The sequence below is a fragment of the Capricornis sumatraensis genome, chromosome 7, assembly GCF_032405125.1.
Source record: "Capricornis sumatraensis isolate serow.1 chromosome 7, serow.2, whole genome shotgun sequence".
Lineage (NCBI taxonomy): Eukaryota > Metazoa > Chordata > Mammalia > Artiodactyla > Bovidae > Capricornis > Capricornis sumatraensis.
Window position 1 is genome coordinate 6480048 of NC_091075.1, and position 26286 is coordinate 6506333.

The following is a 26286-nucleotide window of genomic DNA, read 5'->3' on the forward strand; positions in this document are numbered from 1 at the left end:
AAGCTACGTGAAACTTAACAATAGTGATAGTTTGAATTTGAGACTTTGAATTGTAGTTTTTACCTGTTTTGATGGCATTGCGCAATGGGGAAGGTAAGTTACCTAGTTCCTGAGCCCTCGTGATAGGTGTTTGTCCTGTGTCTCTCACTACTCTTGGAGATTATGCTTTTTTCTGATATTAATTTACTTTGTGTCTCAAATCATGATCATGCTGCCGTGGCTTTTCCCTTTTCTTGCTTATCTCATTTCCTTCCCAGTACAGTAATTTTCCATTTTTTTTTCCTCTGCTGATCTCTGAGTCCCATTATCACAGGAAATATTAATGGGCCTGTACTTTGTCTGTTAGATGAGACCTAAGCTGCTCTGACTCGAGAGGAAAGGCAGGACTGCCCTTGGCCTTCCCCCCTTGCCCTTTTCTTGGTGGCCTCCAGAAGGCTTTCTGCAAAACCTGAGCCTCAGAAGAACCGTACTTAAAACCCACTGTACAGCTGCTCAGCTGCATGGCTTTGCTTATGACTGGTAGGTGTTTAGGTATTGATTTCATAGAACTAGATGACAGACCTGAAGAGAGTTTAGTTCTCTGTGCCTTCAGTTTAAAATGTTCCAGACCCAGCTGAATGTTTTCTCATCTTTAAATTTGAAGGGGTATTTCTGTATTATTTTCTTGTGTCTTAAATTCTAGAAAAGCAGCCCTCCACTTGTGTTTTGGTTTAATTTTATTCATTTTATTTTGCATACCTACTCTTTGAAGGTAAAGAACTTTTTCAATTAGAGCAAACAAACAAACAAACAAAGCCCACAAAATTATAGACCTAGAAGAATGGGTAATTTTGAAGTTGAGAGAGTGAATTACATGTTTTGGCCACCTGTTGTCTAAGCATATATGATAATTCCCTTGGTTATGGCACTGGTGGCAGAGAATCAGGGTAAATGAGGTGAACTGAGGGCAGGTACAGTGAACAGTGGCTGCTTACCCTTGGAATTTATCTGGGGAAGGTGTGCATGTGGAACTTGAGGCAAGCAGCGATGCTAGGAAGCAGGGTAGTCCCTCTATGAGTCACTCACAGTCCCGTTGGCTCAACATAGACGGTTTGGTGTGGGCGAGGGCGGGGATGGAGCTGGAAACGGCTGTCCAAGCAAGGGTTCTGTCTGTGTGACTCATGTCCTGTGATTCACAGCTGGCCCCTTAATGCTGCTGCATGGCTTTGCAAGCTTTCACGATGACTGATCACGTGGAATGTAGTAAGAGTATTCCCCAGTTTCTAGAAAACTCTCAGCTGTTATTTCTTCTTCACAGTGCTAAGACGTGAGGAGACACCTCATCTCTTTTTTCCATTCTTCACCTGATTTTCTTCAGGATCAGGGGTCAAATGTCTCTCTTTTCTAAGGCAAACCCCTCCTGTCTCCTGTTCTTAATCTCTTCCCTATTTTTAACTTCTCTTATTACTGGCAACTTCTTCAGAGCCTGTAAACTGGAAAAAGTGTTTTTTTTTTTTTTTTTTTTAATATATATATATATAAACCCCACCTGTTTCTAGGATGGGAGTTCACAGAGATGCTCTGCCTCTCAATTCAGTCGTCGGTGTCCTTCAGCCAGACTTTCACCACCAGCAGAGACCTCCTGGTTGCCAGGCCCAGTGGACCCGTTCCCACCTTTTCTCTCCCGTGGCTCACGCCCTGTTTGCGCACTGCCTTTTCTTCCTTTCCTTGCTTTGGCTTCTGTTCCATCACCTTCTTTGGATTTTATCTTTTTGCCTTTGGGAGGCTGAATAGCATCCTAGTCAAGAGCCCACAGTCCCGTGGCCTGTGTTCCGTCCCACCTCTGCTGCTTGTTTGCTTGCCGGTCACTTGAGGGACCTGCCAAACCCTTCTAAGCCAGCGTGTTTCTTCATATGTGAAATGGGGTTTCACTGAGGACCCCGTGAAGCTCTGAGCTCATTGCCGCTCTCGCTGATATTATCTGCTCTTCTGATTGTCGATGACTTTCCCTTCTCCTCTGGCTCTTCTTTCCATTCCATTAGTATTGTCTTTGGTGACAGGCGCCACGCACAGCTCCAGTTACCGCTGATGTGCCCCAGCAACTGACAAGCCTGCTGTTGGTTCAGTTTGTGGAGAAAGGCAGAACCAGCCGTCCTCTTCCCTTTCCAAAAAGCAAGTCATCCTGAATGGCTTCTTTCTGCTTTGGCCCCGGCCCTTTCCATTTCTCCTGCTCTTGACTTCGATCAGGTCTGTTTTAAACTTCTTCTGTTTAGTCATTTTTAAGCCAGTCCTTCTGTCTCCACTCGTGGACAGTTCTGTCCTGTTCTCCCCGCTGCTGCCCTGCGGAGTCAGCTTTGATCTTCCCTGTTGCTAAAATGCCCTCCAGGGGCTTCCCTTGCCACCCGGGGAAGTCTGGCTTTGTGGCTTCCAGCCTTCCTTTTCCCTCTGTGGTGATGACCTTTCCCTTCTTTGTGTTTCTCTCCAGTCTTCCTGCTTGTTCCAGGCTGTTGAAATGCTTAACCCCTTGTCCAAAATGCCACGTTGGTTCCTTCTCTCACATCTGTATGCCCCTTGAAATACCTGCCTGCCCTTCGCTGTTTTCCTGAGCTTGCCTGGCAAAATCACAGGCATCTCTTCAGACACTGGGGGGAAGTTTCTGTTTCTTTCTTTTATTTTTGACACATTTCAAACTTTTTATTTTATATTGGTATATAGCCAATTAAGAATGTTGTGATAATTTCAGGTGAACAGTGAAGGGGCTCAGCCATACATATACATGTATCTGTTCTCCCCCCAAATTCCCCTCCCATCCAGACTGCCACATAAAATTGAGCAGAGTTTGCTGTGCTATATAGTAGGTTGATCCGTTTTAAATATAGCAACGTGTACACGTCTATCCCAAACTCCTTAACTGTCCCTTGCTACGGGGAAGGTTTTCTGATTTCTTTTCTTCCCACTTTTCCCGTCTTAGTCCCTCCTTTGTGTGCTCACATCACCCTAATGGAACTTCTGTGTGAATATACTCTATTGCACTTGGTTATTTACATGTCTGTCATTTTCTCTTAGGGGATCATGACTTTTTCCTAGTGATGAGTGGCATGAGGAAGCCATTCAGAAAATGGTTTTGAATGAATAAATAAGCAGACAGGTGAACTGAGTCATTCAAGTTCTCACACTGAGAAAACCCATGGCATTTATTCGTTTTTGTGATGATGTTGATGGTATCTTTCTCACCGATTTGAAGTGGTCTTACTAAACAGAAATTGCAGTTGGACTTAAGAGAAATAACTTTCCTAACCCATGCTCATTTTGAAGGGCCGTTTCCTCAGATCTTACCAGTTTTTCTCCCAACCTAATGTTCTTGTTTTAATTACGTTGAACCATTTGAAGCCTCTGGTATCCAGCCATTTCAGATGCTAGTTGCAAGTCCGGACTGTCACCTGTGCTTCCAATTGACTGATTGGAGTTTCCAGTGGCTGCATCATTGGCTTATAGAACTCAGAAAAACACTTTACTTACTAGATCACTAGTTGATTATAAAAGGATACAACTCAGGAACAGCCAGATGAAGAGATACGTAGGGCAAGGTATCCGGGAAAGAAAGCATCATGTGTCATTTACAGGGTCTGAAGAGCTCGGGTACCATAGTCCTTTATGTCTCAATGCAGAAGAGAATTCAGTAAGAGGTAAAGTGATAGGTAAGTGATTTATTAGAATAGGATGCTTGTGAGGCTTACAAGTGGATGGGGGAGAAATGCCATGCCGAGAGTTTACTGGGCTGCAGTTTTATAATCAAAGGAAAAGTGGGGAGAGGGAGAAGACTCCTTTGTCTTCCTTGAGTAGACATCATGTTTCCGTCATCAGCTCCTCCTCCAGGGTGGGCAGGGGAGTTTTCTCATCCCTATGTGGTCAAGCCAGGTCCACAAATTATTGTTTTCCACGTGTGAGGAGAAGGTAGGGGTGGGGATGAAAGTTGCTGCCAGTCAGTAGTCTGGGTTGGGAGATCAAACTGGGAAACATCTCTTCCCTGGGATTATGTACTTTTGGCCACATCTTTATAGCCCTAAGGTCTTCCTGTAGGTTCTCTCAAGGCTAACTGTTTAGAGGAAAGAAGACTCTTTCTTCTTTCTTTGAATGAGAGAAAACTACTGTTAAAAATTTATTCTCACAGTTGTTAAAATGTAAGGAAGAATTTCAAGACTATTGCAGTAAGGGTCATGACTATTTCAGTAGAAGAGATTGGGTTCAAGTGCAAATGGAGCAAAGGCAGCTGGGGATGTATAACCATTGAGCAGACTGAGGGTGCCCATGGGTGGGGAGTTACTGAGAGGAGACATCAAGGGCAGAGAGGTTCTTTTTGAACTGGCCTAATAGGATTAAATTAAAAGACTCTTACTCCTTGGAAGAAAAGTTATAATCAACCTAGATAGCATATTCAAAAGCAGAGACATTACTTTGCCGACTAAGGTCCGTCTAGTTAGGCTATGGTTTTTCCAGTGGTCATGTATGGATGTGGTAGTTGGACTGTGAAGAAAGCTGAGCACCGAATAATTGATGCTTTTGAACTGTGGTGTTGGAGAAGACTCTTGAGAGTCCCTTGGACTGCAAGGAGATCCAACCAGTCCATTCTAAAGGAGATCAGTCCTGAGTGTTCTTTGGAAGGAATGATGCTAAAGCTGAAACTCCAGTACTTTGGCCACCTCATGAGAAGAGTTGACTCATTGGAAAAGACTCTGATGCTGGGAGGGATTGGGAGCAGGAGGAGAAGGGGACGACAGAGGATGAGATGGCTGGATTGCATCACTGACTCAATGGACAGGAGTTTGGGTGGACTCCGGGAGTTGGTGATGGACAGGGAGGCCTGGCATGCTGCAATTCATGGGGTTGCATAGAGTTGGACATAACTGAGTGACTGAACTGAACTGAATAGGATTCGTGCTAAAGGCAGTCCACAGATTCATTCGTCAAAGATGGAAGAGGAGGAACTTGAATAGTTACTAAGTATTGGGGGGATTCTCTGTAAACTGACTCAGCAAGATTCTTGTGCAGCTGGGCTTGGCAGGCTGGACTTGTCAAAAAGAAGGCTCTGAGGTTTCTGTCTAAAGTTTGGTCAAGGAGAGAATCTGTCTCCTGAGTCTCAAGTGCTACTTCCGGAGGTGTAATTCAGTCCACTGAAGAGAGGTCACTGAGCTGACCTCTGGTGCTGTGTCCCATGGAAGTTCTTCCCCAAGGATAGTGCTCTTTTTTTTGTCATCTTTTTTTTGTTTGTTTCATTGGTTGGTGTTATGATATTGTTGGCAAATGCAGCAATTGGATGTTAAGGTAGAAGAGAACTTTTTTCCTTGTAGGAGATTGCGCTTCCATCCCTTCATAATAAAACATAAGTGATTATAAACCAGACAGGCATTCTCAACCTCCATTCCTTGTAACTGTTTATTTCTCAGTTTTAGATGGAACCTTGCCAGGAGTTGTGAGGTACTTCAGGAACATTTATTAGTAAAAATAAATCCTGGGAGCCTCCTTTTATCACAAGATAAAAATTTATGGCTCAGGATTAGTAAAGCCTTTGGATTCTAAAGATCTAATGATATTATAAACATTTTTTAAAATATTAAAATACTTGGATGATTAAAGGTACTATATATGATAAAATAGGAAATCTTATAAATAGAATATTCTGATAATTCTAATATATCTTTATACAACTCTAAATTCAGAAATTTGTGTTCTTCGGGCACATGAGCAACTGAGTATCTTTTCAGGTTTTGCTAAACCTTCAAATCCCTAAGAGATAGGACTAGATGTATTAAAAGCATCACTTAGAGTTGAGTGCTTAGGGTAAGGCATCAAATTCTAATACAAGCTGAGCATGCATGCAGATCAAAGTGATGAGAGACTGAATGGGAAACAAGCCTGTAAGGAGGCGCCCTCTGTGAACCAGGACATGCTGATGGGGCTTGCTCACTGGGGCGGTGCCTGCAGGCAGGACACCAGCCTTCCCACTCCTGGGAGTGCAGGTGGGCCCAGAGAACGCGTGTGCTGAATCCGTGCACTGACTGAATCCATGCACTGCTGATCCACGTTGTAATGGTGTATTTCCCGTTTCAAATGAAGCTATGTATCTTACTAAATTAATGTAAAGTCTGAACATGATACAGAGGAAATTTATGCTGTTTGTGGTCTTAGTCATGCCGTTAATAATAAAAAATGTTCCCGAGCCAGGTTCTCAGAGGCACCGTGACTGACTTCCCTGGATTCGATGAGCAGGCTGATGCAGAAACTCTCCGGAAGGCCATGAAAGGCCTGGGTAAATTCAGCTTTCTTTTTGTTCTAAAAAAAATGTGACACTTGTTTTTCTGAACAAAAAGTCTTGTTTTACAGTAAGACTAATTTTAGAATGTTTTGAGCTGAATGTACATAGAAAGAATAGGTAATTAAGATAACAAAAATAATGAGTAACCATCAATATTCAGTCTGTAGAACTGGACAGGAGTTAAACTCAGCCTCTTTATTTTTTTAGCTTTTTAGCTTTACCTGCACAGTAGCTGATTGAGTAGACAAGCACACATATCTGAGGGTGATGAGATGTGTAGCCTTTTGCTCTCAGTGTTTGATCAGATATCTGGTTCTGTAAGTGTCTTACATCTCACTGTCTTCTCTTTTGCTGTTTTTTTTCTCCTTTTTTTTTTTTTTGCCCTTTTGGAAACCTCTCACCGTGGGAATTCCCGTAGATAACTGCTCCCCTCGTCCTCAGGCTCCTCCTACACTAATGTCCATGTGACATCTTTCTCAGTCTTGCTGCTCTGACCCCAGCGCTCCGCTTTCTGAACGTCTCATGAGGTCTCCTGCTGTAGCAGGGCCAGGTGCAGGCCTGGCCTTGCACGGCCTTCCCTGGCGTTCCAGCCCACTTTCTCGCCAGCTCACATCACCGCCTGGTGTGTCCCCTGACCCAGCTGCTCTCTGGTGATGAGGAAGGACCTGCATCTTCCTACTGCTGAGCTTTTCCTGAATTCTAAAAGTCAGTTTCCCTCCTTTATATCACTGTCAAAAGCCTGTCAAAATCTTTTCATCCTTTAAGACTCTTTTGGGTGGGATTTACCTTTTCCAAGAAGCTTTTCCCAAAACTGTCTTCCACTACTTATCAGCTTAGAGAACCTCCTCTGAACTCCCATGTAACTCCTGGACCTCTCCTAAGGTCCTTGTCACATTCTACCTTAGCTTGCGATTATTTGTATTTTTGTATTTTTTTTTTTTCCCTACATTGTTTGTAACTTGAAACCAGGGTCTTTATCTTTTCTCCTTTCTCAATATCTTGTAACTCCCAACACATTATGCCTTGTGAAGAAGTGTTATTTGAATAACTTTTGTTTCAAGAAAAAAATAGGTGCATTAGTTTTTAAAAAGTGAGAAGAATTTTTGCATCTACTTTATCATGTTTAGGGGAAATAGTTGGAATACTTCCAACAATAGCATTGTTGGAAATAGTAACATTTTCATATTATAAATTTCGCATTTTAATAAATGGTTTAATAAAATATTTTTTGTGAGGCAAGGAATTGAAGTGACTGGGGATCTGGCTACAAAGGTTTTTGAGAGAGGGGGCATGGGAGCCATGGTGTAATGGTTCAAACGTAATTGCAGGCACGGATGAGGAGAGCATCCTGACTCTGTTGACATCCCGCAGTAATGCTCAGCGCCAGGAAATTGCTGTGGCTTTTAAAACTCTGTTTGGCAGGGTAAGACCGTACTTCATCCCAAGGTAGAACTGTGAGAGCAGCTTTATCTTTTAAGACTGGTTTGAAAATCTACTGATATTCTTTTGTAAATATCTTTTATTTTATGATCCTGACATCCTGTTCCCCCTTTTCTCTTTTCTAGTTTCTTAGTTATGAGCTGTTGGTTAAGGTGCTCACCCAGCTTACTTTCATGTGGTTGATTTTGCTTGCTTGACACCATACGTCGCTGAAAGATCTCATGGTGCTAACAGCCCTCTTCCCTTCTGTGTTTCATAGTCAGGATTGTTGTATTATCTCCCAGGTGTAAACCTAACCTGTATTGCAGCATGTTTTGTTACGACGCAGTCATAGTCTGGTCCCATTGGAGGGATGTTTTAATAAATGAATTTTAATTCATTGGTTTAAATGTTCTCACTTGATTAACAACTCAAAACTAAATTTGTTACTAAGTGAATTAGTACAGACATGAAAAGCTGAATGTACTTTTGTCATTCTGAAAATTTTTGTTCATTATTTCGAGAAACAAATTAAAAGGGGAAAAAAAGAAAGTATTTTAAACACAAGTTCTGTTTACCTGTGTCCTGAAACTGAAATGGAAGTGAAGTACTGCTTTTATCTTTGAAATTACACAGACAAGTTCCCCATAGTAGCAACTGTCCTGCAGTAGTCAGGGACATAGTAATGAACATAATCTGTTATGTTCTGAAATACATAATCCATTATGTTTTAGAACATATTCTGTATTAGAACATAGCATGTTTTGTATTATAGTATTATTAGATATGGAGAGAAGAGAAAACATTGTTTTGTTTAGATTCAATAGGCCAAATTTTATTACTTGTAAAAATGCATTTATGATTTTTGGTGGGGGGGGTATTTTTTTGCAATAGACATGGTTCTCAGAACAGTATTTTTAAAATATTTTTAGCTTACTTTAAAAATAGTTTTTAAAATCTCTGAAAGTAAGAAAAACATCTTAAAAACAAATACCTTGACGTATGAGTGTCTTTACTTTGTTCACATGGTAGGTCAGATATCAAAAGTGCATCACGCAAAGCTGTAGGGTATAGTTTATCTCATGCATCTTACTTGGAGATAGCAATGTCAAGAATTCGTTAGTGCAAAGGGCTGTTGTTCATGTTTAAGAAGAATCTCCTTAAAGTTTCTACCTGGTTCACAACTTTATATTTTCTGTGTCCTAGGACCTTCTGGATGACCTGAAATCAGAACTGACTGGAAAATTTGAAAAATTAATCGTGGCTCTGATGAAACCCTCTCGGCTTTATGATGCCTATGAACTGAAGCATGCTCTAAAGGTAAAAAGATGAGTGCAAGGAACATTCTTGTCATGAACAATATTATTTTGTGTTGGTAATTACTTGATGGTGTTTTTTATATTAAAACAAACTGATTTCACTGAGGGTTTCTTGAACGACAGAATTGTAGGAGGCAATAAGAAAAGGAGGGAAAAAATGACATGTATATTATTTAACCCTTTTGTATAGTTAACTCAATAATAGTTTTTTTTTTTAATTTTTAATATATTTTACAGACCTCTATGTTTTATTTCATGCTTGTTTCCTAATTTTGAGATGTGTTTTCAAAATGTTACAGATTAGTTATTCAGTCCTTTAGTTTGGAAAGTGAAAGTGAAGTCGCTCAGTCGTGTCTGACTCTTTGTGACCCCATGGACTGTAGCTCACCAGGCTTCTCCATCCATGGGATTCTCCAGGCAAGAATACTGGAGTGGGTAGTTTGGAAAGTTACCTGATTAGGAAACAATACTGTGAATAGTTTTAGCTTAAAAGATGAAGTTTTGAAGTGAAGAGAACTTTGGGACTTTGAGATAAAGATTTTCTAGTACACTTTTGTACTTATCTGTACTTCTGAATACTAAAATGAAGCAGCTGTAAACTTGATATAATTTCATTGTAGCAAGTAACTTAAATGCAAATTTCCTTGCTTCCTGTTTGGAATGTTGTATAAAATGTGGCTACATTGAATCATTTGCTTATGTTTACGGGAGTGGAGGTAACTCAGCCCTTCCTATCTAGGTTTTGCATGAGCAAACAAATTAACAACTAGATCCTCATGTAGCTCAGGTGGAGGGAAGAGAGGGCTTGTCAAGTTAGAGCCTTTCTATGCTGCTTCATTTTCTTACAGTGATTCTCTGGAATAAACAAAATCTTTTTTCAGCCTTCTGAAATGTTAGTGAAAGTGAAAGTGAAGTCGCTCAGTCCTGTCCGACTCTTTGCGACCCTGTGGACTGTAGCCCACCAGGCTCCTCAGTCCATGGGATTCTCCAGGCAAGAATACTGGAGTGGGTTGCCATTTCCTTCTCCAGGGGATCTTTCCAACCCAGGGATCGAACCCAGGTCTCCTGCATTGCAGGCAGACGCTTTAACCTCTGAGCTACCAGTAGCTAAAATTTTGCCAGAGCATAAACCTAGTTTTTTTCAGTGTTTCATTTTTGGTAAAGAAACAGAAATATAAAGAAATCAAGTCTCCAGTATGTTATCTTTTAAAATTAAGTTCAGCTGCGTCATTGCTTGTATCTTCTAGTTTAGCAATGTAGAGAAGACTTTTATCAGGAAGGAGAACAAACTACAATTACTCTTCAGAACTACAGACAGCAAGTGCCAGTTCCTTTATACTGATCCAATAACTGGTTGCTAATAACTAAGCCATGGTATATTTATTGTTACCTTCGTTATAGAATTTCCCTCTGATCCATAGAGCACTTAATTTGAGGGCAGAACTGCTTATGCTTTGAGGTGTATGACTTAAGTATCAATGTTCATCTGTGTAAATTTATGTAAATTTTTCATTTTAATATTTTACTATTTTTATCATTTCCTGTTTCATTAAAATGTTTCATTTTTTAACTATTTAGAATTAAACTGATAAAATTACAAATTTATGTGATCTGTTATATATTATATATACACATAACATACAATAAACATTTTTTATTAGACAAAAAATGATAAAATTGTCTTTAGAAAGAAAATTAATATGAAATTTTGTATTTCTATAACTAATAGAACTCATATACAAGAAGTGAATGTTATGTTGGATAATATTTATGTATTTTTGCAATTTGAATAACAGCTATTCTGGGAAAATCACTTTCTTTTTAATCTTATTAGCATGTTTTTTTTTTTTTTTTAATTCTATAAAAAATAAATCTCCAAACAGGGAGCTGGGACAGATGAAAAAGTCCTGACAGAAATCATTGCGTCAAGGACACCTGAAGAACTGAGAGCCATAAAACAAGTTTATGAAGAAGGTAAATGTTTTGAATTATATTTCCCTTTGTTTCTACTGTCACTGTTCCATTTCTCCAAAGTAAATGCAGTTCTTTAGAGTTCCAGGAGGTAGGCCATACACAAGTGGATGAGTGAATGAATAAGTAAACAGATAAGCAACAATTCAAAGTAGTTTCAGGAGGCAAAGACTGCCTTTTTTCTGTACTTGTAACTATTTTAATATTTGTAGAAACCTTCTGATGAGGATGGAGCTTATTTTCACACAGGATTTACAGTCAGTGTAGGAATATACAGGTTGTCTCTTTTACACTAAATTTAAGATGTAAGTGGTCTTTCTTCCTTAAAAACATTGCTTTATGTTAGTAGAAGTTAAAAGTTGCTGAAAAGGAAACCTCGCCCAAATCAGAGGTGATAATCTTTGAGTACATGTATGTTGTTTTAGCTAAGCACAGGATTTGACTACTCTGCATTTTGATTTTTCTTTTTTTTAATAAATTTGTGTGTGTGTGTGTGTAAAAAAAATCTTTGATTTGATCTGAAGCATATCCTGTTAATGGAACCAAAAGAATGTAATGAAAAGTAGAAGTAGAGTTCTTTTCTCATCAGATTTTCCCTAGAGGACTCTGCCCTCTGCCTGGCTGAGGAGGATCAGACCATCCAGGCTGTCAACTCAGTCAGCCGGCCTCCAGGCCTAGCACCTGCAGCTTGGAAAACAGGTTCCTGTCTTGCCATTAGTTTGTTCATCTTAGAAATGACACTGGAACCCAGCTACTTAGAACTCTGAACTCTGTGGCAACTAAATAATGACCTTTTGAATTGCTGGATTTTCCTTTCCTGTTCCTGTTTTTATTGTTGGATAGGGCCAAGCCACTAAAGCAAAGGGGATATATGTATCTCAGGGGATATATGTATCACTGTTGATTCTTACCTGGTATAATATTCAGCTGTCTCTTTCCGGGGATGTTGACACTGATGAGTGAGCCTTTGTACTGCTGGATGGCAGATGTGGTGCCTAAGAGGATAGTAACTGTGTGTGGTCCATCCATCCCTGTGTTCATGTGCACCTGCTCTGTGTCCAGCAGTGGACTGGCTGTCATGAAGGATGCAAAAGACGCTCCTGTCCTCAAGGAGTTTGCAGTCTGTTTCTGACGTGACTTAGAAAAACTTCAAGAGTTAAAGGCTAGTAAAGGTCAAACCGTGTTTAATGCAAGAATTCACTCAGAGAAGAGAAGTTATTATGGCTTTGGGTGTTGAGGGAGGCTTCACAGTGCAGTCGGACACTGAGCCAGGGTTTCCAGGCGGGATGGGCTTTGCATGGGTGAAGTGGGCATTTTCAGCCCCATGCACCCGCTGAGTGCCGTGGTATGGAGACAGGGTTGAGGGACAGAGAGGACCTGACTGGTGGTGGGATATGCACGTCCACAGTGGAGATAGGCTAAACGGAACAGCTGCAGTCAGCCTCTGTTACAGGTGGTCTCGTACGGCTAGAATAGAAGCTTGGGCATGCTTCGAAGGCACTGTAAGCTCCTGAATGGATGGTGGGGGGACAAAAGGGGCAATTAAGGGAGGGGGGAGACTTGAGACTGATTAGGTAGCTGTATTGGGGGAGGTAAGCTGGCCAATTGTGGCTCAGCCTAGGTTGGTGGGAGGTATGAGGCAAATACATCAGAAAGAGGTGAAATATTTAAAAGTATTTGATGGTTGATTATATATGTATAGGTGTTGGAGTAAGGAAGAAATAAAAAATTCCATCAAAGTTTTTGTATTTGAGCAACTGATTGAAGTAGATACATATCTCTTTTGTACTTCTAGAAGGAGAAGTTTCAAGCTTTTAAAGTTTGTCTCCTTTCAAATAACGAAGTATTTAAATGCCTTGGAGTAACACCTTCAGTGGGCTCAGTGGTAAAGCATCTGCCTGCCAGTGCAGGAGATGCAGGTGTGATCCCTGGGTTGGGAAGATCCCCCGGAGAAGGAAATGGCAACCTGCTCCGGTATTCTTGCCTGGATAATTCCATGGACAGAGGAGCCTGGTGCAGTATCATCCATGAGATGTGGAAGACTCCATTAGCGACAGACTTTCCCTTGCAGTACCTTCTGTAGCTGTTCCGTGAATAGTAGCTGGTAGAGAGACAGTGAAAGGTGCCTCTGGATTTGTGCAAATCCTCGTTCTCCCCTTTGCTGTGGTTTTATGTTGAACAGCTGGAAATAGAGGGGAGAAAGACATATTTAAAAATATCCCTGCTGTCTCTCAGAAATAACTCTGTTGCAGAGGAGAAATATCTTGTTAGGGAAAGGCCATTCCCCAAAGGAAAAAAATTCAGAGTATTAGAGAATGGGAGACCTTAGGAAATGAATCAGGTAAAATATTTGAAAGGAAAGCAAAGCAAAAATTTGAAGTTAAGATTGATTATATTTTAGAAGCTTTCTGGCATCATCCAGTATCTACATAACTGCATTGGTTGAGAGCATTTCTAAAACACTTAAGTCATGATTTAGGTTTGAACCAAATGCTTTTGGGAGACTGTTTTCATCTAGCCTCTCACTCAAAGCATTTACCCTTCAGTCTGTAGAGCACTCAGAGAAGGATAAAGTATTATGCTAGTCAAATATTTCTTCTTTCATGTCTCTTCCATTTGATTCATGCAGCAAGATACCCTTTTCCAGTTGATAGAAGCTGTAAATAAGTGACATTATTCTGTTGCAGAGTATGGCTCGAGCCTGGAAGATGATGTGGTGGGAGATACTTCAGGGTACTACCAGAGGATGTTGGTGGTCCTCCTTCAGGTATTGACTAGAGACTATTTGTGGTTTGACTAAAAATCTAAAGCTGGACTAGTCTGAAATTGGTTAAGTAAGGTCACTTAAAATTCTTGTAATTATTTCTGGTACTTGCTTGATTCTGGCTGTGTGGTGCCAGTGTTTGTTTGTATTTCAGCATATCTGACCTGAATTCTTAATAGCTAACTCATAGTTGCTTCTTTTTTTTAATACCACTATCCTCTTTTATTCATAGATTTTAAAACCAAAAGGGTTAGGTTGGTTTTGAACAGTGCTTGTGTGATAATCTAAAATATTGCAGAATTGGTAAGATCTTAATAAAAGCATATTATTCCTAAGAGAAAAAGCTCTATGTGCATAACCATCTGGTGAAGCTGTTGTTTTTTTTGAATGAAAATGCTCATGTCATCCAATAATATGACATATCTCTTCTAGGCTAATAGAGACCCTGACGCTAGAATTGATGAAGCACAGGTTGAACAAGATGCTCAGGTAAGTGAGACTTAGGTGATGACTTTATTATGACATAAAACCATGCTAATGGAAAACCATAACATCTTATGCTACCTGCTAAGTCACTTCAGCCATGTCCAACTCTGTGTGACTCCATAGACGGCAGCCCCCTTCCCTGGGATTCTCCAGGCATGAACACTGGAGTGGGTTGCCATTTCCTTCTCCAATGCATGAAAGTGAAAAGTGAAAGTGAAGTGGCTCAGTCGAGTCTGACTCTTTGCAACCCCATGGACTGCAGCCCACCAGGCTCCTCCATCCATGGGATTTCCCAGGCAAGAGTACTGGAGTGGGGTGCCATTGCCTTCTCCATAACGTCTTATAATAGCATCTAAAAGTAACCTAATGAGTTATTTACAAATCACAAGACACATGTAAGTCAATGTCGCTCATTTTGATCTGGACAACAAGATATTTCATCCCAAAGCTGAAACAGAAAAAATTAAATTGCATATAAATATTGAATTCCTCCTGGATGTGTTACTTTTCTTTAGATTATGGAACACTCCTAAAATAGAGAATTTTGCAGGAAAACCAGGTGTTATGAATGCTACCGGCAATGTGGCAGTCAGTTTCTTGGCAGTAAAGGGCAAACAAGAAAAAATAAAGTATTTTAGTGATACATGGTATTTTATTATGTAAGAGATGACACGTTATTGTAGTATTTGAAGATTCCATCTCCTTTTCCTTGATAGAATTGTAAATGGAATTGTCCTTTCGTCAGTTGCTCTTCAGTGACTCCCTAATGAAATTTTTGTACCTAAGTTGCTTTTAAATCCCATTATAGTCTGAATGTGGTTTGTGAAGTAGTCAAATGTAGGAAATAAGTGTTGGGAAATAAGTAGTCAAATGTAGGAAATAAGTGTTGGGAAATTTGAAACACGAGACCTGAAAACTGGAAAATGTTAAGAAAGGAATTACTTTGGTTCCTAGAAGCACATACCAGAGTCCTGTCTCTCCGGTCACATTTCCTGTGTAGGCTTACCTCGGAGTTAGTGGACCACCACCCTAAAGTGACTATCAGAATAAAGCAAGTTACAGACATTGTCCTGGTTTCTCAGTGCAAATAAAAGTGATGTTTACATGATACCTCAGTAAGAGTGCAGTAGTAGTATATCTAAAAACATTATCTCTCTGGAATGAAAAGTGCTCGAGCTCAGTTGCAAAGTTGTGTTCAATTCGTTTCGAACCAATGGACTGTAGCCTGCCAGGCTCCTCTGTCCATGGGATTCTCCAGACAAGGATACTGGAGTGGGTTGCCATTCCCTTCTCCAGGGGATCTTCTCAACCCAGGGATTGAACCTGTGTTTCCTGCATTGGTAGGCAGATTCTTTACCACTTGTGCCACCTGGAAAGCCCTAAATAAAAATACTTCATTGTAAAAAAAATGCCAAAACAACTACATAGTAACATCAAAGATCACTGATCACACATTACCATGACAAACATAATAATAATGAAACAGTTTTAAACTGTTGTGAGAATTACCAAAATGTGACCCAGAGAGACAAAAGTGGGCAAATATTGTTGGAGAAATGGTTCTGGTAAACTGGCCTGACTCAGGGTTGCTTACAAACCTTCAGTGTGTGAAAAATGAAATATCTGTAAAGCATGCAATAAAGAGGTATGCCTGTAATAAAATATAAAATTTTGGTTGTTAGATATTCACCATTGAAAGAGAAAAAGCTATATTCACTGACTGTTCACTGTGAAGCAGCCTTTGGATGTGTGATCTGACTTTGTTAATAGAAAAGAGGAGAACGTTACTCTAATCTAAATTGGGTTGCTGTCGTTATGGTGTTAGGATGCTATCATCTCTGTGTGTGGCTGGAGAAGGAAAAGGAAAGGAAATGAATGTGTGCAGGGGATGTCTGTGAAATAGTTGACGTTTTCCTCATTATCCCTTATAAAATGCAAACCTGTTGTGTCCCATCTTTGTTTAAAACCTTAAAAACCTTCAGTGGAGCTGAGTGTCTGCAGGATAAAGTTCAGGCCCCTAAATGTGGTTTTGTCATCTGTCTCTCGCTTTCTTACGCCTCCAGCTTTCTCCTCCCGCCCTGCCTCCGCTCCATCACCTCTTTCCTCCTCGGGGCTCAGCCCTCCTATTGGCTCCTTGCAGGTCGCCCTGCCCGACACCCAGGTGTTCCGGGTGCTCCTTGCAGGGGAGACAGGAGCATCTCAAGCTTCCTGTCAAGGCCGTGCCACCTGACCTGGAAGCTGCCTGTTGACCTGAGTGCCCACCCAGGGCATAGGGTTAGCACTCAGTAAAGGACTAATGAGGGAGCCAGTGCATAACTCTAACATAGGGGCATCATTTCTCTTCTATAAATGAGGAAGCTGAAGCTCAGGGGTTTGAGAAACGAGCCCGTGGCTCCCACTGAGTCGCAGTGGAGCTGGAATTTCCACCTGGGCTTATCTGCCTCTGAAGCCCCTCCTCTCTCACTAGACCACAGTCTTACTGTTCTTACCTGTTAGTTCCTCTCTCTCATTTCTCCCTCCCCAGAATGTGCTTATTGAAATAGATTGAAGGGAAAGATCAGGCTTCGCCTTGCCCTTGAGGGAACAAAGCTGACGCAGCCCGCACACTCGTACTCCCCGACGTTAGGGCTTTGAGTGGTTGAGATGAGCCCTGTGGCGTTGTGTGCGCCTCTGTAGGAGCCATGCTGGTCATACTCTGAGTCTCAGGAGTGGAATCCTGGCTGCTGCTTAGGGCCTGTGGGCACCGTGAGAGGATCAGCTTCAGCCGTCTCTGGGGCCCGCAGCAAGGCCTGCGTGAGTGGGCAGGGGGCTGCTGGTGTGATGGGATCCCTGCTGCAGGGTGAGGCCACGGAGTGCGAACTGGACATGCTCACCTCCGTTTCACTGATTCCTCTGCTTGGAGCACGCACTGTAAAGAGGTTCTTCTCAGACTTGCAGTGTGCCTGTAAATCCCTTGAAAGTGAAAGTGTTAGTCACTCAGTCAGTGTCTGATTCTGTGCGACCCCCCCATGGACAGTAGCCTGCCAGGCTCCTCTGTCCATGGGATTCTCCAGGCAGGAACACTGGAGTGGGTTGCCGTTTGCTTCTCCAGAGGATCTTGCCAACCCAGGGATTGAACCCCTGTCACCTGCATTGCAGGCAGATTCTTAACTGTCTGAGCCACAGGGAAGCCCTAATGAGAATTTCAGATTTCATAATTCAGAGTAATCCAAGACATCTAAAGGGCCCTTTCATAAGCTTTTGAATTTTTTTCTCTGCTGATAGCCAGCATCAAGAAGATTCTTATTATTTCAGGAATTTGGTAAGCCTCAGTGAGGCATTCACCTGGCAATTGAACATTCTGTAGATAATTTACTTGTTTAAAAAACATTTTTAGTATGTTGATCTGATTTTACTTCTTCCCACACCAAATCTTTATTTTGTACTTTCTCTGGAGAGAAAGTTGAGCTCTTAAAGGAAGGAGGGATAAGGGAATCAATATTTATTGAATTCCTTCTCTTGACTGCCTAACATTGTTCCATGAATTCATCATGTGAGCTATAGAATCCCCATCAGTAACTATAGAAACAGTATTCCTGTGTAGATGAAGACACTGAGGCTTAAGAAGCAATTAAGAATTCATCTAAGATAAATAAATACAAACACAGATAAATACAAGGCCCAGGTCTTTTTCTGATTCCTAAACCTCTGTTTCTCATGGGATTCGGAGGTTATCACACTGCTTGGGGGAACTGAAAAGCCCCTTAGATAAGCGGGAGAGTGAGGAGGTATGAGGATCCCTCAGCTAAAACAGCTCCATGGATATTGGGCCATTTTAACCAGATGACACCACCCTTTTGGCAGAAAGTGAAGAGGAACTAAAAAGCCTCTTGATGAAAGTGAAAGAGGAGAGTGAAAAAGTTGGCTTAAAGCTCAACATTCAGAAAACGAAGATCATGGCATCCTGTCCCATCACTTCATGGGAAATAGATGGGGAAACAGTGGAAACAGTGTCAGACTTTATTTTTTTGGGCTCCAAAATCACTGCAGATGGTGATTGCAGCCATGAAATTAAAAGACGCTTACTCCTTGGAAGAAAAGTTATGAGCAACCTAGACACCATATTCAAAAGCAGAGACATTACTTTGCCAACTAAGGTCTGTCTAGTCAAGGTTATGGTTTTTCCAGTAGTCATGTATGGATGAGAGAGTTGGATTGTGAAGAAAGCTGAGCGCCGAAGAATTGATGCTTTTGTACTGTGATGTTGGAGAAGACTCTTGAGAGTCCCTTGGACTGCAAGGAGATCCAACCAGTCCATTCTAACGGAGATCAGCCCTGGGTGTTCTTTGGAAGGAATGATGCTAAAGCTGAAACTCCAATACTTTGGCCACCTCATGAGAAGAGTTGACTCATTGGAAAAGACTCTGATGCCGGGAGGGATTGGGGGCAGGAGGAGAAGGGGACGACAGAGGATGAGATGGCTGGATGGCATCACCGACTCGATGGATGAGAGTCTGAGTGAACTCTGGGAGTTGGTGATGGACAGGGAGGCCTGGCATGCTGCGATTCATGGGGTCGCAAATAGTTGGACACGACTGAGTGACTGAACTGAACTGAACTGAAAGAGACTGTAGGGTTTTATCATATATTATTGAGCAACCCATTCCAGTATTCTTTCCTGGAGAATCTCAGGGGTGGGGGATCCTGATGGGCTGCAGTCTGTGGGGTCGCAGAGAGTTGGACATGACTGAAGCGACTTAGCAGACTTAGCAGCAGCATCAAGCAACTACTGAGCAAGCATAACACACATCACAGACCGCTTTCTGGTCTATTAGTGGGTGGTGTCTGAGCAGTGAGGCAGTCAGAGCTCTCTGCCACTTATGTCCTTGCTCTTATTGATTGCTGGTTATGGTAGACACTGTGGGTACATTTATCCTAGCACTGTTGTCTGGCTTTGTTGTTTTGTGCCATTAATTTGCTGCAGCAGAGTTCAGTGGTGAGCTTTGAGGTGGCTCCAAACTTAGTGAACTGAGTTTCAGAGTAGGAAATATTAGAATTGAAATATAAATAGGAGTCAGGCAAATTAATATTCAGGGAATACAGCACATGTGTGATTAAGAACCTGGAAATGAGATCGGAGAACAATTTATTCATTGAAGTTGATTTTTTTTAATAGGCTTTGTTTCAGGCTGGAGAACTTAAATGGGGAACAGATGAAGAAAAGTTTATTACCATCTTTGGAACACGAAGTGTATCTCACTTGAGAAGAGGTGAGTGAGAAAAATGTGTATGATACAGGTACTTTGATTAATTTTGAAAGTAAAGAGCCAGTATGCCAAAATACCTGATGCATAACAGGCTTTTCCTGAATGAATCTGGTTTGGTTTTTTCTTTCTTTGGTGACCTTGGGAAATCTCATAATTCTCTTTGCTGCCATTGTAGGTTTTACAAAACTTGAGACCCTTATTCTGCTCTTTGCTGTCAGGGTAACGGGGGAGATAGGCCACTAGACTGTTACTCGTAGTCGCACATCACCGAGGTGTAGGTGGTACCTCAGAGCTCTGCTCTGGATTTTCATCGGTCCCTCTAGTGGGTGGTAGAGTTCAGTTGCGAGTAGCAGGGAACCCTGCTGAGAGTGGCTTTAGGGTGGGGCTCTCTGTCGGGCATTGCTTGGCTGGTTTGGCAGGACCCAGGCTGTTTCTGCTTGCTGTTCAGCTGTTCTCTGCTCTGGTTCTCTTTCTCATCTCCGTACCTCATTGTCACAAGATGGCTGATGTTGCTCCAAACGTTTTCACAGCAAGAAGACAAGGGTGAACTAATCCTATTCATTCATTACTTTTAGTTAATAAGGAAAGAGAAAGATTTTTCAGAATCCTCTCCAGCAAATTTACCTTTGGGTCTTATTGGGTATAACTAGTGGGAAATGAGTGAACAAAGAACATTTATAATCTGTTGTTTTGAGCTTGGCACATTGAGACTCTGAGCAAAAGCAAGGTTTGTCAGCAAGGATAAAGGGGAAATTTGTGTTTGGTCGGACAGTACCTGGTTAGAGTAAATGTCTTCTTTCTGGAAAGAGTGGTTCCTATGTGATTAAGAAATTGTCTTCATGTTTTCTAGTGTTTGACAAATACATGACTATATCCGGGTTTCAAATAGAAGAAACCATTGACCGGGAGACTTCTGGCAATTTGGAACAGCTTCTCCTTGCTGTTGGTAAGTAATTTTATAATGTGTATAATATTCATGGTGTTAAGAGCTAAAGTATTTTATTCAGTTGAAGCTATATGTAAAAAATAACCATCAATTTCTTTATATAAAAGAGAGCTTAGTCATGACATATGGGTGAAGCAAACTCCTAGATTTCCAATTCAGAATCTGCTTTGATGTTGCAAAAAAGTGAAATATCTGGTTATTTCATTTTATCTTATGGAAACACTAAGAGAATTTTTTTTTAGAAATCACTTTGAAGTGCCATTGAAAATATTACTATTTCATTGTAAACTTGAAGTATGGGTATTATTATCTCAAGAGGTAAACATTTTTCTTGTAAATGTTATTTCTGATACCTGTCGAGTTTTTTCTTTAGAATACCATTGTCACAGTTTTGAAGCACACTGAGAAGTTGGGGTCTGATTTAGAAAAAGTATCTTTGCTATAATGGAAAATGTGGTAGTGGTTATTAACCTGAGTAAATAGTTTAGAATTTTATTTTAGCTAAATATTCACAATAGCGTGGAAAATTGGAGGCCGAGTTTGTGCATTTTACTGTAGCATTATTACATACTCTCCAGATCCAGGGAATATCTAGTTTGTGAGTTTGCTGTAGTCCCAGTTTTCATACGGGTTTGGAGTGAACCTCTGTCTGCTGTTTGTTCCAAGTATATGGTGTTCAGCTGAAGTTTTTGTGCTGTCTTCTGGAAAATAAGCTCAATGTGTGCACGAACCAGCAGTAACAGTAGCCTTTCATTTCAATCTGTAGTTAACGAATTTTAATAGAAATCTTTTAGATGGTCTGTTCAAAATAGAATGCACAGAAAAGTTATGACAGTTTTAGTTACCAGTGGCTGTTTTCCTTAAGCATTGGAAAAGAGAAAATACAGCCTCCCATCAGCGATTTGTTATTTTTGTGTATTAAGTGTTCCTGTTCTTTTTTTTGCTCATACCATGCAGCTTGTGGGATCTTAGTTCCCCAACCAGGGACTGAGCCCAAGCCTTTGGCAGTGAGAGCACGGGGTCTTAACCACTGGGCCACCGGGGAATCCCCTGTTTTTGAATATTAAGGAACTTTTGTGTGATAGTTTCTGAAACTAGTGGACTTGGTTCTGAGGAGTCCTAACATACAGTAGATGGGTACATGTTCAGCGAAGGTGCTCTTCCCTTTGGGTGTTTCTACCAAAACGGGCAAGTCTCATACTGCTCTGTGTGAATCCTGGATGTTATAGAATACAGAGGGAATACCTAGATTAAGATTCCAGGCAGCTGGTCTGCGGTTTGCCAGAGTACATAGGGTAATGGTGTGCATCGTTTGCTTGAATATATTGAAGTGAAAACTTCTAGGAGATTTGTATAATTCACGGGGATGAAGAAGGTTATGGCTTAACAGTGCAGGCTGCCAAAACTTCGGCAGAAAGGTGGTCATAGCAGAAAGGGGGTGAAAACCGTGCAGCAGCCCCTGTGCCGCACGCCTTTCTGTGTAGACTTTAGAACTCTGAGGAGAACTCAAGCCACTGTCTGTGGAGATGCTCTGTAGCAAGGAATCAGAGCAGCTTGTGAATGAGCAGCTCTTTCACCTGTGTTACTTTCATACTTGTGTTTAAGAAGAGCCATAGGCATGAGGCACCTTTGATTTTAATTACTTAGTCCTTTTCACATTAAAATAGCATGTGATCATTATATTTATTTATTTTCTTAGTGAAATCCATTCGCAGTATACCTGCCTACCTTGCAGAAACCCTCTACTATGCTATGAAGGTAAGTGCATGCCTTGAATCTTCTAAATTATCTCTCTAATATGTTTTAGAGAATAGACCTTGAGGTTTCCCCCCCCCCCTCCTTAAAACAGGTGGTTAAATTCTACTAATTGTTTTACTTCATTGACTCGCCCAACTCAGGAGAGTTTGATGCTATAATTGACATTTTTAAACAATGTGTGTTTCTCTCTTTCTTTTTCAAAGGGAGCTGGAACAGATGATCATACCCTCATCAGAGTTGTGGTTTCCAGAAGTGAGATTGATCTGTATAACATTAGGAAGGAGTTTAGGAAGAATTTTGGCACCTCTCTTTATTCCATGATTAAGGTAGTAAAACCTTTCTTTAAATTATGTTTGGAAATCCTCAGCAAGACAATAAATAGCATGGAAGACATGCATGGGAGAACCCGATTCTTCTGTCAACTTTAAATTCTAGTTGTGTGAATAGAGCTCTGAGGTACAGAATTTGGCATAGTGTCTCCTGAAGTGCAGGTGCTGGCTCCCGGGTGCAGGGTTGGCTCTTGGTGAGGCTGAGGCTCAGGTGAGCTTAGGAGCATTATTTAGTAGTGATGACAGATGACTCACTAAATCCAGTCTTGTCCACAGTGATGTTTGTTCTTTCTGCCTTTTATCAGTTCTAGCTGTCTTTATCAGTTTCTCCTTTCTTTTATTAATGTATCAGTCTTTTCTTTCTTGCCTGTCATCACCTGATTTCTAGTACTAGTTCATAGTTCAGCAAAGAACCAAGCAGGTCATATGAGGTATAAGTAAATTTCATGCATTGAAGAAGGAAATGGCAACCCACTCCAGTGTTCTTGCCTGGAGAATCCCAGGGATGGGGGAGCCTGGTGGGCTGCCGTCTATGGGGTTGCACAGAGTCGGACACGACTGAAGTGACTTAGCAGTAGCAGTAAAGAGCTTAAGTATTGCTATCATTTTTGTTCTTTTAAAAGCAAGGGACACTGGTTTGTGATTAAATTTGGCTTAAGCCTTCTGAGTTTTTCTTTCTTTTCCCTTCCTCCTTCCCCCTCTTTATTCCTTCTCTCCTTCCTTCCTGTCTCTATCTTTCTATTTGATAAAGGGGAATCTGCTGCTGCTGCTGCTGCTGCTAAGTCGCTTCAGTCGTGTCCAACTCTATGCGACCCCATAGATGGCAGCCCATTAGGCTCCTCTGTCCCTGCGATTCTCCAGGCGAGGGTACTGGAGTGGGGTGCCATTGTCTGAGTTGTGTGCAAAGCACCGTTTCAGTTGAGCAAGCTTTTTCCTTGTGTGTGTGTGTGTGAGATGTGGCTCGGCTGATAGGCACTACAGAGTCCTCCCAGTGACTCAGAGCTTGAAACATAACTGATCACACATATCTGTGCATGGGACAAGCAGAGGCAAAATGTACCTTGCTTTCCTGTCTGAGGCAAAGCCATATAGCCAGGCAGTCCAGTGTGGCCCACAACCCCCCATGGCCAGACATATACTGTGTGACAGAGACTTAAGTTTGTTCAGAAAGCTTGAGTTGAACATGGTTATAAAAGCTTCCCTGTTCTCTGTGTTACTGGAGGGGAGAACACACTTCACTGTCTTAGACAGGACTGAGCTTTTAAAGGGTAAAATTAAAAGGTAAACATCAGTCTCATCAGTAGGATACTCTCTAAAACATCCCTGATGTGAAATCACTCGGAGAAAAGTCCTATGAATAATACATGTTACCAGATCTGTCTTAATGTTTTCTTTTCTGTGGCTTCTGTGAGTCATGAAGGTTAACCGAGTGCATTTGGGTTTCAGGGGGACACGTCTGGGGACTATAAGAAAACCCTCCTGCTGCTCTGTGGAGGCGAAGATGACTGACGGGAGCCTGGGGAGCCGCCCCACGCCGTGTCCGCCCGGCACCACTGCCTTCCTGCAGCACAGCTCACCACACTCTACACGCCAGTGCTGAACACACTGCCTTACTCACGCTAGCATGCTGTGGCCAAAACATAAATGTAAAAGAATGTAGCGGTCCTTCTTTCTGATCTTTAGTTAAGATCTTTCTCTTTAACTGTTGTAGCACTAAAGTGTACTTATGTTACTAGGACTAAAGTCTGGATCATTTATATTTTCCTGTAAGAGGCAGACTGCTTTCACCCTTTTTTAAAAGCTTCATTTATATTAAATTGATAACCATATTACCTTAGTCAGAGCCTTAGCCTTGAAATTGTGAACTCCTGGAAGTGTTATTAATCAAGTTTGCTACCAAGTTAAACCAAAAAAATTGTAGTGGTTGCAATCAAAAGATTAGTGGATAATAAACATTTCCATCTTCCTGAATTTCTCGTGGGTGTATGTCTAGAAAACTTATTTGATTTACGTATTGAACAAGGATATATTTGTTTCAGGCTAATCAGTTGACAGTGTTATCAGTTGACCACTGAATTGTCGAAAGTTATTAAAAGTTGACTTTTGGTTGAAAAGCATGAAATACAACACTGCAGAATGAATTTCCTGGGCAGTAGGGCATGAGGGCGGAGTTGAAGTGGGGGACTTCCCTGGTAACTCAGATGGTAAAGCGCCCGCCTGCTAATTTGGGAGACGTAAGAGATGCTGGAGTGGGGAAGATCCCCTGGGAAATGCAGTGGCTACCCACTCCAGTATTCTTGCCTGGAGAATCCCCTGGACTCTCAGAGGAGCCTGGTGGGCTGCAGCCCAAGGGGTTGCAGAGTCAGACACAAGTTGCCCACTGAGCACATACATAGCATCTAATAAGCCGTGAAGCATTCTCATTTATTGGTAGCACGTTTACGTGGGCATCAGTTAAAGCAGTGCTAACACTAGTTGCTTATTGGAAAAGTTGATTTAAAAACTTAAACTAAAAAACAAAACCCAAACATTCCTGATGTGAAAGTCACTCGGAGAAAAGTCATATGAATAAAACACGTTACCAGATCTGTCTTCATGTTTTCTTTTCTCTGGCTTCTATGAGTCATGAAGGTTAATGGAGTGCATTTGGGTTTCAGGGGGACACGTCTGGGGACAGCCCTCCTGCTGCTCTGTGGAGGCGAAGATGACTCATGTGAGCCTGCGGAGACGCCCCACACTATGTATATCTTGTCCATCTGTACATCTTAAGTAGAAAAATGTTTAGTCAGATCCTCTGTCCATTTTTAAATCAGATTGTTTTTTGTTGTTACTATTATTTGAGCTCTTCATATATTTTGGATATTACCCTCCAATATTTTGGATATTAGCCCCTTATCAGGCATTGGATTTGCAAATATTTTCTCCCATTTGTAGGTTGCCTCTTAATTTTGTTGATGGTTTCCTTTGCTGTGCAGAAGCTTTTCAACTGATGTAATCCCACATGTTTATATTTGCTTTTGTTGTCCAGAAAATCACCACGAATACTGATGTCAAGGAGGTGGCCATCCATGTTTTTCTTCTGAGAATTGTGGTTTCTGGTCTTGCATTCACGACTTTAATCCGTTCTGAGTTAAGTCCTATATATGGTGTAGGCCCAGTTCTACTCTTTTACGTGTGGCATCCAGTTTTCCCAACACTGTATCCTGGAGAATATTCTTTTCCTATTATATATCCTTGGCTCCTTTGTCGAACATTAATTGACCATATATCCCTGGGTTTATCTCCGGGCTTTCTAGTCTGCTGTGTTGATCTGTATAAACTGTATATCTATTTTTATGCCAATAGTTGGTGTTAGTCAGTCAGTCGTGTCCAACTCTTTGTGACCCCATGGACTGTACATGAGGCTCCTCTGTGGAATTCTCTAGGCCAGAATACTGGAATGGGCTGCCATTCCCTTCTCCAGAGTATCTTCCTAACCCAGGGATTGAACCCAGGTCTCCTGCGTTGCAGGCAGATTCTTTACCATCTGAGCCACTAGGGAAGCCCTTTTAAGCCAGTGCCTTACTGTTTTGGTACCATAGCTCTATAATATAGTTGAAAATAAGGAAGCATGTTGTCTCCAACTTTGTGCTTCTTTCTCAAGATTGCTCTGGTCATTTGGAGGCTGTGATTACATAAAAATTTTAGGGTTGTTTGTTCTATTTCTGTGAAAAATGCTATTGAGATTTTGATAGGGATTGCATTGAATCTGTAGAT

At 41.4% G+C, this 26286-nt stretch overlaps 1 protein-coding gene across 1 annotated transcript in view; it reads left to right on the plus strand.

The window, feature by feature from the left end:
• The window catches only part of ANXA5 (annexin A5), a 32382-nt gene extending 7282 nt beyond the window's left edge, over positions 1–25100 (plus strand). Inside the window, exons 3-13 of the mRNA XM_068975024.1 lie at positions 6202–6286; positions 7621–7715; positions 8918–9031; positions 10914–11004; positions 13689–13768; positions 14198–14254; positions 19407–19500; positions 20348–20443; positions 22143–22201; positions 22405–22527; positions 23977–25100. Coding sequence (XP_068831125.1) covers positions 6202–6286; positions 7621–7715; positions 8918–9031; positions 10914–11004; positions 13689–13768; positions 14198–14254; positions 19407–19500; positions 20348–20443; positions 22143–22201; positions 22405–22527; positions 23977–24039 — 957 coding nt within the window. The 3' untranslated portion in view covers positions 24040–25100. The remainder of the gene's footprint in view (positions 1–6201; positions 6287–7620; positions 7716–8917; positions 9032–10913; positions 11005–13688; positions 13769–14197; positions 14255–19406; positions 19501–20347; positions 20444–22142; positions 22202–22404; positions 22528–23976) is intronic.
• Positions 25101–26286: the final 1186 nt, after the last annotated feature.